An 18,653-nucleotide genomic window follows, 5' to 3' on the forward strand; every position below is an offset into this window, starting at 1 on the left:
TGTGTTCTCCGTTGTTTTATCAATAAATATACATAAAACGTGTATTTTAATTATTTTTTATTTTGTTTTTCAGAGCTTATAAGTTACTGTCTTGAAGGTGAAAAGTCTCCATTTTAAGAACATTAAAAGTTTGACGTACTGGTCTGATCAGTCGAAGGAACACGAAAAGGATATTGATTATACTGGGACAAAGCCAAGACAGTGCCAATTCGACAGACACCGAAGACTTACAGTATAAAACAAGAACAGTCAACTACTGGAGGAGTGGAAAAATGGAAAAATGGAAAAATGTGAAATTTGCAACTGTGCAAAAGAAATTCCGTCGTTTGCATAGTGAGGCACAGCTTTCTGCCTGGAAAAAAGTAGTGGATGAAGGAGGCCCTCTCCGAGACAAATTTGACCTTATTGCGATGGATTGCAAGGAAAAATTTGAAGCGGAGTACCGTATGTCCACCATCCATGATGTTACAGTTAAACAGTGGGCAATGCAAAGTGCCCGCTGTCGAGGGATTCATGACTTTGAAACGTCCGCAGGCTGGTTGTACGACTTCAAAAACAAATTTGGAATCACTTCCGGAAAATTTACTGTCGTGACAACAACGAAAAACTTGATAGGGAAACTGGCGTTATGGTGGAAGCCGAAATGTTAGTGGAAAACGTAAGAGGAAAAAATACAGTTACACAGCCCATCACATTTTTTTAACAACGACCAAAGCGGCTTTAATTTGAAAACGTACACCGGCAGAACGTTAGTGCGCCGAGGAGAAAAGTCGATTAGCATGGTGGTCCAATCTATTCCCTCTAGTACGCATAGCTACACGATTATGCCTAACGTGTCAGCAGAAGGTGAGCCACTCTCCCCGTTGCTAATAGTTTTAAGGAAAGAAATGGTGTTTTTGGTTCCCTTGTTAAGAAAAGAATATTTTCATACGAAAATATTAATGTCGTGTGCACCACATCTGGAAAGGTGGGCGAAGCAGAAGTTCACAGCTGGTATGACGACATCTTGAAACCATGTTTACCCAATGGACAAAACATCTTGTTGTTAGATTCTGTCTCTGGCCACAATGCGCTTGTTCATGGCACGGAAGTAGAAGTTACGACTAATCCAGCCGGTGCTACAACAGTTTGTCAGCCATTTGACTTGTATGGATTTCGGATTTGGAAAACGTCTACAAGACAAATGTTTTCCAGGCTGCGACTTATGAATACTGGTATCGTGCTGCACCACCGTAACACCATCTTAAAGTTGCAATCACTGTTACATTTCCCATGGCACTGCAGCCCTTGAAGGGCCTTGGCCTACCAAGTGACCACTGCTCATACTAAAGGCCTGCAGATTACGAGGTGTCGTGTGGTCAGCACGACAAATACTCTCGGCGGTTATTCTTGGCTTTCTAGACAGAGGCCGGTATCTCACCGTCAGATAGCTCCTCAATTGTAATCACGTAGGCTGAGTGGACCTTGGGTCAGCCTTCAGGTCCAGGTAAATATCCCTGACCTGGCCGGAAATCGAACCCGAGGCCTCCGGGTAAGAGGCAGGCACGCTACCCCTACATCACGGGGCCAGTTGACATCTCCTCGATTCAAAAACATGTGGAAGTACCCGTGGTACCGCAGTGGATACCTTGATGATCATCCTGGACAATTTGAACACTCGAGGAACACCACTATTGTAAAGCATACGTCCCGTGATAAAAGTATGGTGCCTGTTGTTAATTGAGTTTTGTTTCAGTTTTCTTTTCACTATTTTGTAATGTTTCAAACAGACCAAAGATTGCTTCGTTTACAATCAGTTATTGAGGGGCAGTTTGCCCGATGTAATGTATACGGAGTCAGTTATTGTGTTGCCTTGTAATTGTTTGTTGTTGTACCAGTTCATACAATAGCCATTTAAATTTTTGCGTATGTAACTGCCATTGTACCGAGAAGACTGTAGTGTGATGGTACTTGTTGAATGCCTAGACCTTCATCAGCTATAACGCAGAAGTACCGGTAAAGTAAGTCTACAGGTCTGCCTGTGATTACTATATATCTACTGCATATATAAATGCAGATCTTTTTTATTTTTCAAGGCTTTTCTTATTGCGTCAAACTTAACTACATTCCATGTCATACTCATATCAAAGTTGCCTATGCATTACATTGATTTATATTCGACAATCATTGCTGCAATTGAAATGTGTTGGGTCCGTCACTGCAAAACATAAATAAATCGTTCAGTACAAGCACAAATAAAAACATTCTACCTATAGACCTATTCCTTGTACCAGAGTACGCAATACGGAAAATACCAGTAGTTTCAAACTCGGAGTTTATTGTTGTTGTCGTCCGCGATTTTGTTTTGTTATGACACAACTGTTAGCGTACACAAAATGGGTGGGGGGAAGGGGACATGAAAAGAAGATCTGGATCTGTAACCAGGTTTTGATATCCCGAAGTACCGAATCTCATTACTTTAATTGAGATCCTCTACCCGGGCACGTAATTTCTTTAAATAAAAAGATATTTAACGTTGTTTAAAGGTCGGTGACTTCTTTAGTGGTGGGTGATTTAATTTAATTAATTTCGTATGTACTCTAAAAGACACTACCGACAGCTTTAAGGCGTTTTAGAAGTAAATAATTATTTAAGATTAGGTCGGACGCGGTACCCCACCCCACGTTTGACCACTTCCGGTGGTGCTTAACTCGGGGTTTTACCCACGAATGTGACAACTCACCAGAATTAGCAGGAATGAAGAAAATAACATTTGAATGAAATATGGGTATATTAGTTTAGGTTATTATGTGTGAAACAGAATGTTATTTAAAGGATTTCAATAATTATAGTACGAAAAGAAGCAAAGTATAGCGTCGGTTCCATTCAACAGCTAAGCAGCTGGCAAGTGCGGGGAGAAGGGAAACGTCCTGTGGCGAACCAGTTGGAGTGGGGAGGGGAGGAGATGTAGGTGTGTCTCCAGGTACGCAGTGTGCCAGCTTAGCATTGGCCAGCAGGTATTCATCACTGTTCTTGCAGAACTTGAAATGTCGCAAATTTTAGGCCCCTTAGTTAACGCCCTAATGAATGTCGGCACCAAAAATTGATGCAGACATCTTTTTAACGTGTACCTCAATGTGTTTTCCATGTTTAATCGCTATCGGCAACTTAACCATTGCCAATGTTCCCTTGTGAGAGTAATCACAGAATATCATCCCGAAATGAAACTCGTTTTACTCTTAAGTTAACTGAAAATAGTATTGACAATTTTAAAATAAATTTCCAAGTTAACTATGATAAATTAACTTTGCTATTTGGAACATTCCTGTTCATGAATATGTTGTGTGATAACCCAAATTTTAACAAGGCTTAAGCATATAACAGCATTCCTAAAAGAAACAAATGTAAAAAAGTGTATCGTATACACAAATAATTCGCAAAATAACATTCACACAAATGAGTCTACTGCAGGGCCTCTCAAACACCCAAAATGTGACGCATGCAGACAGTGGCGCAGAGTTACTGTGCGCAGTGCATCTATTCCACTCGGCTTGTCTCGGACCAACGCTTCGTCTCTGAGCTACTCGGCTAAGCTCGGCTGAACTTGGCTCTGATTTGGTGTGCTACGGAGCAAGTGAGGAAGAGGGAGACAAGGGGAGTGAGTGAGACAGGCGTGGGGAAAGAAAGAGGCAACGCTATTTCTCTAAATCGAGGAGTGGGGGTCTGCACTCCGGTCAACCAAGCAAAGTCGTCTTTTGAACCGTGCACAGTGCATGCACCAGGCGCATGCACCCTGAGAGGCCCTGGTCTACTGGTACGGTCTAGGTTTCAACCTGGTTGGCCTGAATTTTATTTTCAGCTCTGCCATACACTTAAGACCAGTTTGATTGACTGGAATTGGGTGGAGTCAGCCTTAGGTAACACAACTGAAAAGAGAAGAGTGGTAAAATACCACGTATGGCCAACGTGGAAGTGGTTTTCTGTGCTTTCCCAGCTTAACGCTTGGCAGATGCTGGGATGATGCCCAGCATAAAACCCATGATTGCTTCCTTCCCATACTTACGCTCAGTTGCTCAAAAAAAGGTATGAACAGAAGGTATTGTATAAGTTCTCGCAGGTACACTTTCACCAGAAACAATTAATCCTGTGGATATTGTGGCATGTTCACCATTTCGTACAGATGGCTTGAGGGAGAGCTATCCAATCTGGCTCCGGCTGCAAATGACGTGACTGAATTTGGGCATCGCCACTCTCCACACCGCGAACCAATCCGTAGAGAGAACGGGGTGCACATTGGCCAGCCCTTCTCCCACCATTATTGCCTTTGCCTTTGCTCTTGCGAGACCCAATTCTGGCACCTCGGTGTCTCCGAAAACCGTAAAAGTAGTTAGTGGGATGTAAAAACAAATGTTGTTATTATTAAGTTTTTTGTTTTTAATATTTAACCCATTTTATCCTTGCCTTCACAGAAGGTTTTTTGGAGGGGGATGCTGTTCAACATGACTATAAATTATTAGGTTTGTTTTGGTCACAAGCTCTAATTGTTGAAGTAGGCAGAGGCACACATGAAGTCGACTGGATTTACACAGAACTAATAAGGTAGAGTTGTTCACTGAAGATGAGTTTACAAAAATAGTCCTACCTGTTTATCTCTCACATTTTGACAGATCTACTGTTGGTAGTTGTAGGCTTACACACAGACTGAGTGTCACATACGGTCTCACTATCATTTTGTTCAGTTTTTAACTTTTTTTGCTGCTGGTACTTCACATTGAAAGAAATTGTTTTCTTCATTTCAAAATAAAAAGTATACTTTCCGTAACCTCAAACACAATGAAGAAAAACACAAGTAATACAATTTGAGGGAATAAACATTTAAACAGTAGTGCTGTCTTTTCGTACCCACACGTTACATGAAGCAACTGTTCTGCTATTTCCTGTTGTTCCATCTCTGCCTAGATGTAGCCTTGTGTCACTAGTGTGACTTCGTTGCTTCAATATTCATTAAGTGTTTTCTTAAACTAGAGATCAAAAAAATGAATAAAGAGAAAAATAAACACAGAAACACTCAATATAAGTGGGGGATTACTATTCCCTGCACTCCCCCAGAAATTAACCACTGAATATTGTGTGGAATAGTATTCTTCTGGAACGTTTGTGGATTTGACTTGCTCGAACCTTAACGTATCCAGCCCTTCTCATACAACTATTGTTTTGTCAAAGAGAGCTCTGCACAGAATCATACACACTTGGCACCACATAACATTACCACATAAAATTTATTTTATGGGGTTAACTAAGATTAAGAAACTCAAATGGAGCTGTTGTCTTTTGGTGTTAAATTATTACATCAATTTTCTTTTATATAGTCTAATAGAGCATACCTAAAGCTTGAAATATGGATACTGGGAAGGTAAGAGTTTTTTTTCTCATTACAAACAGATACAGTATCTGAAATGAAAAAGACGCTAAATAATTAAGACACCAACCACATCAGTACACTGTATAATGACACAGTAGAAAAGGGGGTTGTTGAGGAACAGTGATCCCATTTTCTGCAGTTATTCAGTTTCAGATTAAATGCACCATTGAGGGAGAACATGCTCTACAAGACTTATTGATTGTTTGTAGAGTGATTTTCTGTTTACACTGGTGATGCACATTAGAAATATTCATGACCCACAGACTATTTTCGTGTGACTTGTCACTGCTGATCATAAGTATAGAGTATACAGTATTACTAGAGTCCTTGCCCATCGTGGGATAGCAAAATACAATTGTGAGATCATAGAACACATATAAAGCATTCTTGGAACATATTTTTATTAGAATAGAATGGAGTGTCCCTGCATCAGGTTATCACAGACTCGTTGAACTAGTGCTTTGTAATAACCTTGAACACAGAGCGAGTTGGCCGTGCGGTTAGGGTCACTCAGCCGTGAGCTTGCATTCGGGATATAGTGGGTTTGAATCCCACTGTCGGCAGCCCTGAAGATGCTTTTCCATGGTTTTCCATTTTCGCACCAGGAAAATGCTGGGGCAGTACCTTAATTAAGACCACAGCCCGTACCTTCCCAATTCTAGCCCTTTCCCATCCTTAAGTTGCCGAAAAACTTTGATGCTTTATTACGACATTAAACAAGTAGGAAACACAACCTCACTCAGAACTGAGAGATAAATGCATTCCTAGTCACTAGTATAGACATGTGATTATCACTTTTTGATTGGAATTCAGATCTCAGAAACTTGCACCTTGTTTAGAATAACTGAAACTTGAAACGTGAACAGCTCTAGAAAACAGGTGTGTCAAAAAGGCAGTTTTTTTCCTACTTCAATTTGAAAAGTCATGATTGCTTGAACTATGTATGGACATTAATTACACAATATAATACTGTATTATAGTTGAGATCTGTACATATAATAAACAGATTTCAGGAGATAAGGTGGTAGAATTAGCTTTTAAGTTCAGTAGTTAAAATATCAGCCAGAATATTAATTGTGAGCATGAAGTTCCTTACTTTGGCCCCTCGGTGTAGGTGGTAGCATACCTGCCTCTTACCCAGAGACCCCCGTGTTTGATTCCTGGCCAGATCAGAGACATTTACCTGGATCTGAGGGCTGGTTCGAGGTCCACTCAGCCTACGTGATTATAATTGAGGACTTATCTGACAGCGAGATGGCGGCCCCGGACTAAGAAACTAAGAATAACAGCTGAGAGGATTTGTTGTGCTGACCACACGGCACCTCGTAATCTGTAGGCCTTCGGGCTAAGCAGCGGTCGCTTGGTAGGCCATGGCCCTTCAGGGCTGTTGCACCATGCGTTTTTAATTTTTTTTCATGAAGTTCCTTGCCACACAATTAGACCTGATAAGATTTTTTAAAATAATTGAAAAGTGCAGCTCAATAAGACACTAGATTAATTAACAAGAAAAGGAATAAAAGGTAAATGTGTGAATGATTTCACTTTTAGTAGAACTTGAGATGCGAAAATAGCATCGGTTAGAAAATTAAATACTCAGACATTGACGTATGCAGTAAGTATATAATTTGCCGTGCTGTAGCAGAGTCAAACCATTACATTCTCTCTGGTGAGAGATTAACTATTATTATTATTATTTTATGTCCCTTCAGTTGCTATAGACTTTTAGAGATGCTGAGGAATTTTGTCCTAGAGGAGTTCTTTCATGTGTCAGAAGCAAACAACATAAATTTGTAGCATTTAAACAACCAGAAAGACCACAGACTGCAGCCAGGACTCTCTTCTTTGCTCGAGTTGCTAGAATCACCGAAGTTACAGATAACTTTTTTCCAGTGATGTTCCCCAATTATGAACATGACCAAAGTACCCTTCCCAGCCCTGTTTGGTGACAGAGGAAATTATTGTTTTTGTTACAGCTTCAAGGTTTAAGGAAAAGTCCCTTGTGACATTACTCTCCCATACAAACCTTTGTCTTAACCCAGGTGAGTTCAGTGGCATTGAATCTGCACATGCATGGAAGTTTCCTTGTATCATGCCATATGACTAAAGACATTAATTTTTTAAGTGGAAGAGTGTTGAAGAGGAGTGAAGAAGGGGGGGGGGGGGTGCTTTATAAATTTCAGAGAATTTTTAAGTTAGATTTCCTCATGTTTTTACATTGTTTGGTTGCCACTAATTTTGTAACTTCCTTCTTAATTAAATTTTTAAAGGAAAGTTTGCTCACTATGATATGATAATGTTGTAGAGTAGATATGATTAAAGATTTCAAAAAAAAATCCTCAATTTGCAACTAGTGTTGTGGCCTCATTTAGTTCTATGCCTCTCATCTTTAAATCGTTAGAAACTGAGTCTAACCATCGTCTTGGTCTACCTCTACTTCTCTTACCCTCCATAACAGAGTCCATTATTCTCCTAGGTAACCTATCCTCCTCCATTCGCCTCACATGACCCCACCACCGAAGCCGGTTTATGTGTACAGCTTCATCCATCGAGTTCATTCCTAAATTAGCCTTTATCTCTTCATTCTGAGTACCCTCCTGCCATTGTTCCCACCTGTTTGTATCAGCAATCATTCTTGCTACTTTCATGTCTGTTACTTCTAACTTAAGAATAAGATATCCTGATTCCACCCAGCTTTTGCTCCCGTAAAGCAAAGTTGGTCTGGGATGTAAAGATAGTTTCGTCTGGGAGCTGACTTCCTTCTTACAGAATACTGCTGATCGCAACTGCAAGCTCACTGCATTAGCTTTACTACACCTTATTACCATCCTGGGAGAACACACAACCTAAATACTTGAAATTATCGAGCTGTTCTAGCTTTATATCACCAATCTGACATTCAGTTCTGTTGAATTTCTTACCTACTGATATCAGTTTAGTCTTCGAGAGGCTAATTTTCATACCATACTCATTGCACCCATTTTCAAGTTGCAAGATATTAGACTGCAGGCTTTCAGCACAGTCTGCCATTAAGACCAAGTCGTCAGCATAGGCCAAACTGCTTACTACATTTCCACCTAACTGAATCCCTCCCTGCCATTTTGTACCTTTCAGCAGATGATCCATGTAAACTCCGAACAGTAAAGGTGAAAGATTACAGCCTTGTCTAACCCCTGTAAGTACCCTGAACCAAGAATTCATTCTACCATCTATTTTCACTGAAGCCCAATTGTCAACATAAATGCCTTTGATTGATTTTAATAATCTACCTTTAATTCCATAGTCCCCCAGTATAGTGAACATCTTTTCCCTCGGTACCCTGTCATATGCTTTCTCTAGATCTACGAAACATAAACACAACTGCCTATTCCTCTCGTAGCATTTTTCAATTACCTGGTGCGTACTGAAAATCTGATACTGACAGCCTCTCAGTGGTCTGAAACCACACTGGTTTTCATCCAACTTCCTCTCAACGACTGATCACACCCTCCCTTCCAAGATGCCAGTGAATACTTTGCCTGGTATACTAATCAGTGAGATACCTCGATAGTGGTTGCAATCCTTCCTGTTCCCTTGCTTATAGATAGGTGCAATTACTGCTTTTGTCCAATCTGAAGGTACCTTAACAACACTCCACGCTAATTTTACTACTCTATGAAGCCATTTCATCCCTGCCTTCCACCATTTCAGGTCTAATTTCATCTATTCCTGCTGCCTTATGACAATGGAGTTTATTTGCCATCCTTTCCACTTCCTCCAGCATAATTTCACCAACATCATTTTCCTCCCCCCATGAGCTTGGCTGTTCGCAACACCACAAGGATGATTTCCTTTTACATTGAGAAGATGTTCAAAATATTCCCTCCACCTGTCCAGTGATTCCCTGGGATCTATTATGAGTTCACCTGAATTACTCAAAACACTGTTTATTTCCTTTTTCCCTCCTTTCCTAAGATTCTTTATTACTGTCCAGAAAGGTTTCCCGGCTGCTTGACCTAGCCTTTCCAGGTTATTACCAAAATCTTCCCATGACTTCTTTTTGGATTCAATAACTATTTGTTTCACTCTGTTTCTTTCATCTACGTACAAATCCCTGTCTGCCTCGGCCCTTGTTTGGAGCCATTTCTGATAAGCCTTTTTTTTACATTTACAGGCTGCTCTCACTTCATCATTCCACCAAGCTGTTTGCCTTTTCCCATCTTTACACACAGTTGTTCCTAGGCATTCCCTTGCTGTTTCTACTACAGCATCCCTGTATGCCACCCATTCACTTTCTATATCCTGAACCTGCTTACTGTCTACTGTTCGAAATTTCTCACTAATCATATCCATGTACTTCTGTCTAATTTCCTCGTCCTGGAGATTTTCTACCCTTATTTGTTTGCAGACCGATTTCACTTTCTCTACCCTAGGCCAAGAGGTACTTAGTTCAGTACAGATCAGATAGTGGTCTGTATCATCGAAAAATCTGCAAAAAACTCGTACATTCCTAACAGATTTCTTGAATTCAGTGTCTGTTAAGATATAGTCTATTATGTATCTGGTACCCCTAGCCTCCCATGTGTAGCGGTGAATAGCCTTATGTTTGAAGAATGTATTCGTAACAGCTAAACCCATACTAGCACAGAAGTCCAGCAAACTCTTCCCATTCCCATTAGCTTCGATATCTTCCCCACATTTACCAATCACCCTTTCATATCCTTCAGTTCTATTCCCAACCATCATTGAAATTGCCCATTAGCACTCTTCTATCCTTGCTGTTGACCCTGACCACGATGTTGCTCATTGCTTCATAAAACTTGTCAACTTCATCCTCATCTGCACTCTTACATGGTGAATACATGGACACAATTCTTGTCCTAATTCCTCCAACTGACAAATCTACCCACATCATTCGCTCATTTACGTGCCTAACAGAAACTATGTTGCGTGCAGTGGTATTCCTGATAAAGAGCCCTACCCCAGACTCTGCCCTTCCCTAACACCCATCAAGTACACTTTATAATCTCCTCTCTCTTCCTCTTTATCTCCCCTTACCCGAATATCACTTACTCCTAGCACATCCAGATGCATCCTCTTTGCTGACTCAGCCAGTTCTACCTTTCTTCCATAAGCCCCATTAATATTGATAGCTCCCCATCGAATTCCATTTCGTTCACCAAGTTGTTTCCAAGGAGTCCCTCGCCTGTCAAATGGGAGTTGGACTCCATTACTCCCATAGGTCTGAAGCGTGTTTAAAATGTTCTCAGCTCGGTAAATTCACGAAGCAGGATGCTGCCCTACTTGCACATAGTCCAAGTGAGGATCTCTCCTCTAACGGGTTATGGACCACCGGTGAATTGTATAGTTCTAGCCGCCTGAGGACAAGGAGGGCCATGACTCAGAATATGTCGGAGATGCCCACTCCCATTCCATAGCAACTGGTATCCCGACTCTCAGGACCACTTACTTTTTTTTTTTTTTTGCTAGTTGTTTTACGTCGCACCGACACAGATAGGTCTTACGGCGACGATGGGACAGGAAGGGGTTAGGAGTGGGAAGGAAGCGGCCGTGGCCTTAATTAGGGTACAGCCCCAGCATTTGCCTGGTGTGAAAATGGGAAACCACGGAAAACCATTTTCAGGGCTGCCGACAGTGGGATTCGAACCTACTATCTCCCGAATACTGGATACTGGCCGCACTTAAGAGACTGCAGCTATCGAGCTCGGTGGACCACTTACTAGGCCACTCAGCTGTTGCCCATGGTTCACGAACTAGGACATGACTACAGCAACCCACAAACATGATTTAGTCTCCGAATAATCTTCTAACTGTGAAAAGTCTTAAATTACCATCCAGAAATGTATGATGACCTGCATGTACAATAAGAAGTCTGTTTCACACAAACCCAAAATAATCTCACTTTGATTGTTCCGGTCCATGAAAGCTTCTGTCTAGACGGTAACACGGTATTTACACAAATAATCCATGCAAGTTTTTCTAAAAAATAAATTAAAAATTGAGATGCACAGGTTATTGGAGACAATGTGGGCAACAATCCTATCTTCCGTTTTTGTTCACTTCCGCAGAGACTCTCACGCGCGACTTAATTCTTGCTTGGATGATCACAGAATTCAGCTGTGTATATTGGTTTTGTTGCTTGTAGTTTGCAAGTGAATATTTTTGTGGGGGAAAAATGTAACTATGGGTCTTTATCACTCATATACTAGTGAAAAGGAGCTGAATAACAAAGTAAAGCTCTCTTATTGGAAATCATCATTAGGTGCAGAGCTTTTCATGACCAAGCAATGAAGTAGCCGGAAGTAGAAGAAAAATTGTGTGAGTACAAGGATGAAAATTAAGGATTTCAAAGCTAGTTGTGGTTGACTGACTAGATGCTCCGGAAAAAAATCTTTCAGTAAGAAGGAGCATCTGTCAGTAGCAGCCTGATCAGTACAAAGAGGAAATCTTAAAATTCTATCATGATATATTTGTTGATTCTCATAAGGAACCTGAAATATTTTTCCTGAAAGAGTAAATTTATAAAACCAATATGAATGGTCCATTATTGGACATTCCAGCTAACTCGTTCCTGGGAGCCAGCATTTCGCCCCAGTGTGCTAAGTTGGGCTCATCAGTTGGTAAATAGCACACCCACCATGACGGATGGCTACTGCATACCATGGAGGCCACTGTGTAGGCTACTTGGAGCAACCGGCAGTGCCAATGCACTATGAGAGACTTTGTGTCATTACCAAAAATTGATGCCTGCCTGGCCATCAGATGATATAGATGTTGATTCCCATAGGGAAGCTGAAATATTTGTCTGGAATGGAAAATTTATAATGTCCAATAATGGACCATTTATATTGGTATTATAAATTTACTCATTGTTAACTTCAACAGCATGATTGTGATGGACTGTTTCCACATCTCCACGGGCACACAAAAGATGAAGTGAAAGCTCACCTGCAATGAGGGAACACAGGCCAAATGATCATAACCTGAAAGGACCACGTGATGAATGAATTAATAACACTTTTAAGCACACTTGAAACAATTATGCACACCAAATAGATGGCAGGTAGCAACCACACATACATGCCAATCTATAGAAGAGAGACCAAACTTGAAGCTGGTGGGACTGACTGACATGTAAGTGGATAAAGACTGCGTGGGTGAATTTTTTTTTCCATCCGTTCTCTCTGCAAAATTGGGTGTGTGGATTATTCGAGTATACATGGTAATACAATTTGATAAATTCCTAATTGATTTTCCATTTTTCATCATTTCTTGAACATTAAATTGTTGTCCACTTAAGATGTCATTATCTTCATTTCCCCTTGTCTAGCTCCTGCCACTTATGATTTGTCATTGTAAATAAATTTTGCTCTTCTCTTCGTTGTAAGTTTATATCAGTTTTAAATATCCACTGTGTCAGTGGAGACTGTAAATGTAGTAGCAGCTTAGGTAATATGGGTACATTCAGTGCGATTTCTTATAGTCTTCTTATCAAAGTTACTACAGTGCACATTACTTTCTTCTGAACAGAAATTATGTTTCACTAGATTGAGATGCACTTCTCTACTTTTCATATGGCTCCTGCTAGCCATGAGAATCAATATTCCATCATCATTATAGACACACTCATTGGTTTATCAACAAACGTTTTAGTCATCCATTTCATGCCATTTAAAAATAAATCACTTTATTTGCAAATGAGGTGTCTACTTCGGTGGGAAATGATGCACAAAAATACATTATCAAGCACGAAATTTTAAATTAAAAAGAAAATAAATTTTCCTAAAATACAGTATTTTACAATTTACACTAACAATTTTTCTATTACACACAGCTCATCCTTAATAAATTTATATTATTTACAAAATTTTACTCGTGCCTTCTGTACTTATGCACACGATCAACTCATATACAGTATGTGGGAACGCTTCAAATAATACTATATAACTGTTATAAGATTTAAATTTATATTGCTGTTTTCTGTTACCATTATGGTACCTAACATGCATAACTGCATAACGACCTGCTGTGTCTTAACCAGAATCCCTTTTGCCACTGCTATTCAGAGTTCCTGAAGGGCCTTCACAGCTACCGTAGCAGTCCCAGGGCCCTCGGAAGTTCCCACTGTACTTCATCCCTACAGACAATCCGCTACTTCGACTATCAAATCTCCATAAACAAGGGGATGGAACTCATTTAGTCACAAAAATTCTTTATTTACAATAATCTGCACAGGTCGAATGCCCTCTAACATTTCATTTCTCTGTTGCTTTTTATTCCTTTCTTGAAAATCTGCACAAAGTTTGGAAAAGAATCGAAGACCTCATCACAAGTTTGGAAAATATATTAGACCATTAAATGCACATGAGAGTAAAGCTTTTGCAGTGAGTTCTTGTTTGCGATTTACTGTCTTTTGCTTGGTGGAAGTGAATTTGTAGACTGAAGTTTAAACCAACTGTGCAGTATAAGAATGAGAGCCAAGTGTAAATATTACATATAGATGTCTTATAGTTCATTACTTAATGGATTGTTCCTGCTCTACATTTTAAACCAGAATTGTGTGATGTGGTAATGCAAGGAGCAGAGTGATCCAGTGTCTAAAAGTTGGGTCCAGTCATAGCAATGCTATCTTCTGTACATGTACTTTGATAATGTGATATTAGTTTTATGAAATAATTTTGACCCATTAATCTAATAATACAGTACATGTAATGAATATAAGGTGGAATATTCAGTAACTGTTAATTCAGCAATCACTTAGCTATTCATTGTATTATTCACTAAAATTTATCTATGCTTGGGAGTGGTGAGAGGAAAACTTTTTTGAGAAGTGTCTGTTTATTAGACATAAGAATGAATTGGATGTACTAAATGCTGTTAAACTATGTATTTGACCTGTATTGACCTTCTAAGCAGATAATTATATTTTTGATATTATTCCAACTGCATTGTTCAGTTAATTTCTGTAGGACATACAATTATGTAGGTACCGCTAATAATAGTACACTATATACAAGTCCTATGAGTGCGTGCATAATCAGACTATACAATTTTGTCTAGACTTAAACAGCCCATATAATTGGAAATTATCACAGCATATATCCAAAAGGTCCACCTTGTATATTAAATTGTTATAACTGTAGTCAACAAAGCATTGTGCCTAACATGTGCACTCAGTTTTCTGCGTGGTCTCCCAACAGATGGGAATGTGTAATGTGCCAAATAAAAAGCATAAATGGTGTTTATTTGTTGACTAAACATATGGCACCCCATCAACACAATAAGGTTCCTATAGCTTTCTTTCCATAGAAATTAGCATACTATTAATATAATTTTGGATTCACGGAAACGGATTGTATAACTATTAAAGTGTTATTGACTTTTGTCGTAGACAACTCTGTCGGAGGACTTTTCATGATAGGTGCGTAGAGATGAAAATTCTTTTTGTTTCTTCATTTTAGGGGCTAGGGGCAACACAGTCATCAGCTGCTTGTATTATTGCATGTGAATGTTGTTTGCAATTGTGTGTAATTTTGGTGTCCGATGTCCATTCTCGTTTGAGTTATTGTAAATATTGATGGAGGAAGATTGGTAAAGGTGTTCTGTACTAGCAGTTACCTGGAATGGGAGCTAGGAAATAAGGATCATAAAGATGGCCATGGCCTAGAACCTTAGCTGCTTCTGTTTCACAAATGTCATGGAGGTTTATGAGAGATTTATCTCCTTCCTGAATGTTTTTCCCTAATTTTTCAGTAAATGACAAGGATATCATCTACCATCATTATCCCAACCACTAAACAGAGATACCTCAGATTATTCACACTGTAATCTGCCAATGTAAGTGGCTGACTTAAAAAACGTTCGGATTAGTCACATTGTTCGGTAATGGATCGGTCATTTGATTTTAGTCGTGTAAGTGCCGCATGTATTCGATACATCACAAGGGATGTTTGATCTCTGCTGGTATCGTGGAAGTATTTTTACTTTCAACATATACCTTATACTATAAAGACCTTTTCCATGACTCTTTTCATTGAATGTAATATATGTTAAATAATATTTTGGATTGCAAAATTCAGCTGTTGGGAAATTCACCATCTGATCCAAAGTATCTGGACACCCCTTTGTACACATAAAGTCTAGATGTCACTACGACCACCACTGATTCAATAAAAGGTGGCCATGTTGTTCAGTGCTATGCATTACCTACAGTAATTTAGAACGTGGAATGATTGGTTATCGGTTGCCACATCAGTAAGCAGTCAGTCGGGGCCATTTCTAGCCTGCTTAAGATGTGGTTGTGAAATAAGAACTACTGCAATACCACGGTTGGGTAGACCGCATGTGTTGACAGACAGGGACGGTTGACCATTGAAGGAGGTCGTACACGAAAATAGCACGACATTGTGTGGTACCATCACCTGTGAATTCTGTTGTGCTGCTAATTGTGCAGGTAAGACTCTGACTGCACAGGGGAAAATGAGGCTCTGGCACCCCCACATAAAGTGCATAGTTTGCCAGTAAATGTTCGGTAGTATAAAGCGTACCACCACTGGTTTGTGGACGACTGGAGACGTGATTTAGAGCGATGAAGTATGTTATACCATGTGGCAGTTGGATGGGAGGGTCTGGGTATGGCAAATGTGTAGTGCCCATAGTGAAATTTGGCAGATGTGGGGTGATGGGGTGGGGAGTGTGTTTCATGGAAGGAACTTGGTCCTGACTTGGTCCTGTCTAAGCATTTTGAGTATGTTAACAGATGGGAGAATGCAAGAATGTTTTAACCTGCTGCATGTTGTCTAGAGAAGAATACCAGTTTGGAGAGAATCTCTGTGTATTTCATCATGATAATGCTCTCTGACAAAGTGGCATCTGTTCATGAGCAGTTTGTGAAAAATAAGGTTCAGGAAATCGCCTGTTAGAGCCCTGACCTCAATCCTATCAAACACCTTTGGGATGGACTAGAGCAGCAACTTCACTCCAGACCTCATTTACCTAACTAACTACCCTTTAAATAACTACCCTTGCTATAGCGCTGCAGGAAGAGGATAGTATTATGTAGGTATCTGGATACTTTCAATCAGATAGTGTAGTTATGACCTCACAGATCTGAACGTCACCATGCTATCTTGGAACTGCAATGAAACAGTTAACTGGGAACCAACTTCTTACCTATAGTTCCAGTGTTTGCATAGATTGTTACTTAGTTCTGTAGAATAACAAACCAATTTCTGATGCAGAGTGAAATGAACACTTAGTGAACTGGTCTGCCATATTCACTATATGAACTACACAGTACATCTCTCATTATGTGTGTTTAATAGGACATTATATTCAGGCTCATTCCTGTCACTCTGCAATGTTGACAGCAGCAGCCCTGCTCCTCTATTTGTTTTCCTCAAAAAATTCACACTTAGTTTCATAGGTATGTGATTTTGCTCATGTGTTTAGTACTAGTGGTTGTGGTCTTAGTCCCAGCTCATGGCAGAGATTTTTGTAAGGTGATGCTGTGGCTTAGGCTGTGCAGTTGGAAAGGAAACTCATGAACTTGTGCTTAGAGGCCTCCTTCAGAAGATCTAGCCAATCTCTAGGTTGATGATTAGACTTATAAATTATTCATTTAGCTGTTAGTTCATAGAGTATGTTTTGTGGTTTCTAAAACATTATGCTTGTGAATTAAACCTTACTGCAGGCACAGAGAAATGATTGTTTGTGCTTGCAACTTGGCAAGCAATGTAGAAATGCATTATACTAGCAGAGAAGGGGATAGATACTCAGTGTAATACCAGGAGACTTGGAGATCCTTCACTCTTGTTATTCTCTAAAGTTTCAATTTTCACGCAAAACTCACTGTATGGCCTAACAGCTGAAAAATGGTTCTTTGTTCCTAGTGATCGTTAAAACATTTTATCCTCTTATTTGTGTTTTGTCATTTCTTGTGTTTATGCTCAAATCCCTACCATAGTCCATTCACATTTCCTAACTTCCAGCCTTCCATGCATCAGTGTTTGTTGGAATGATTCCATATCACACTCCTTGTTTAGATGGGTTTCATATCACAATCCTTGTTTAGATGTCCTGTTGGTTCACATTTTGTCCATGCTATTTCCTAACATTGCCTAATCCTGAAATACTGTAGATTGATATTCCTTTTGCACTTTGGAATGTTTAATGAGACATGTAGTCTTTTAGAGACATGGATAAGTGAATGAATTCCCCTCTAATTTTATTACAGTTCTATGTGAAATAGTTTGTGTGGATTGCTATAAATTAAGATCAGGAGAACTTTAGAGTAGTTTTATGGGATTGACTTTTGAGATCTTTATGGAATTGATGTTGTTGTTTTTTTTTTTTCATTTAATATATTTCTAAAGCACTAACCTAGTTCAAGCATATCTTACTCTGTACGTCATAAATTGCTTGATTGTCTTCTTGCCAGGTTTATCATGGCTGAGCTACTGCAGACAGAGAGGACGTATGTGAAAGATCTGGAAACTTGTATCAAGTACTTCCTGGAGGAAATGCAGAACAGCACAGTTGTCCCTCCTGCTATCCAGAACAAAGAGGATATTATTTTTGGCAATATGCAGGAAATTTATGAATTCCACAACAGTGTGTTTTTGAAAGAACTGGAGAAATATGAAACAATGCCAGAGGATGTTGGCCATTGTTTTGTTACTTGGGTAAGTCTGTGTCTTATGTAGTTAAATGATTATTGGGAGCTGTTACATTAAAAGGAGGAAACTCCAATGGTAATATAGGCAGACCTCCATGCAGTAATATATTTGGGCCCAAGCAGATCATATCGTTATATTGAAGGCGTAGGAAATTGCATGCAGAATACAGTTTGAGCTATAGGTTAATTCAAGTTACACGCAAAGAGCTTAAAAATAGAATATCACAAATATGTTCTTTACTTACACACAGTTCTGTAGCATTTACGTACTGATAGAGAACTTTTATGGGAAGAGGAATTTGGGACTGGAATTTATCAAAGGAAATTTTTGGTAAAGTTCCAACTTCTTTAAAATAATTTTAAAAAAGACCAAGAAAACAATTGATACAGAATTTGCCACATGAGCAGCAGCCCTGAATGCAGTTTAGTGGTAAATGATAAAAGTTGATAATGACAACTTATGCCTATTGAATTTGTTCTGATGGTTCCAGCAATTCTAAATGTTGCCAACATAGATAGCCTTTTTTTTTTTTCAACTGCAGTCTGTTTCATTTGACTATCCAAATCTTGAAATGCTGC

The 18,653-nt window shown here is 39.5% G+C and overlaps 1 protein-coding gene across 1 annotated transcript in view; it reads left to right on the forward strand.

Moving 5' to 3' along the window:
* trio (trio Rho guanine nucleotide exchange factor) overlaps positions 1–18,653 on the forward strand; it is a 1,596,874-nt gene that overhangs the window by 785,317 nt on the left and 792,904 nt on the right. Inside the window, exons 25-26 of the mRNA XM_067140202.2 lie at positions 14,790–14,819; positions 17,838–18,081. Of these exons, the coding sequence (XP_066996303.2) occupies positions 14,790–14,819; positions 17,838–18,081 (274 nt within the window). The remainder of the gene's footprint in view (positions 1–14,789; positions 14,820–17,837; positions 18,082–18,653) is intronic.

The sequence above is a fragment of the Anabrus simplex genome, chromosome 2 (genome assembly GCF_040414725.1).
Source record: "Anabrus simplex isolate iqAnaSimp1 chromosome 2, ASM4041472v1, whole genome shotgun sequence".
NCBI lineage: Eukaryota > Metazoa > Arthropoda > Insecta > Orthoptera > Tettigoniidae > Anabrus > Anabrus simplex.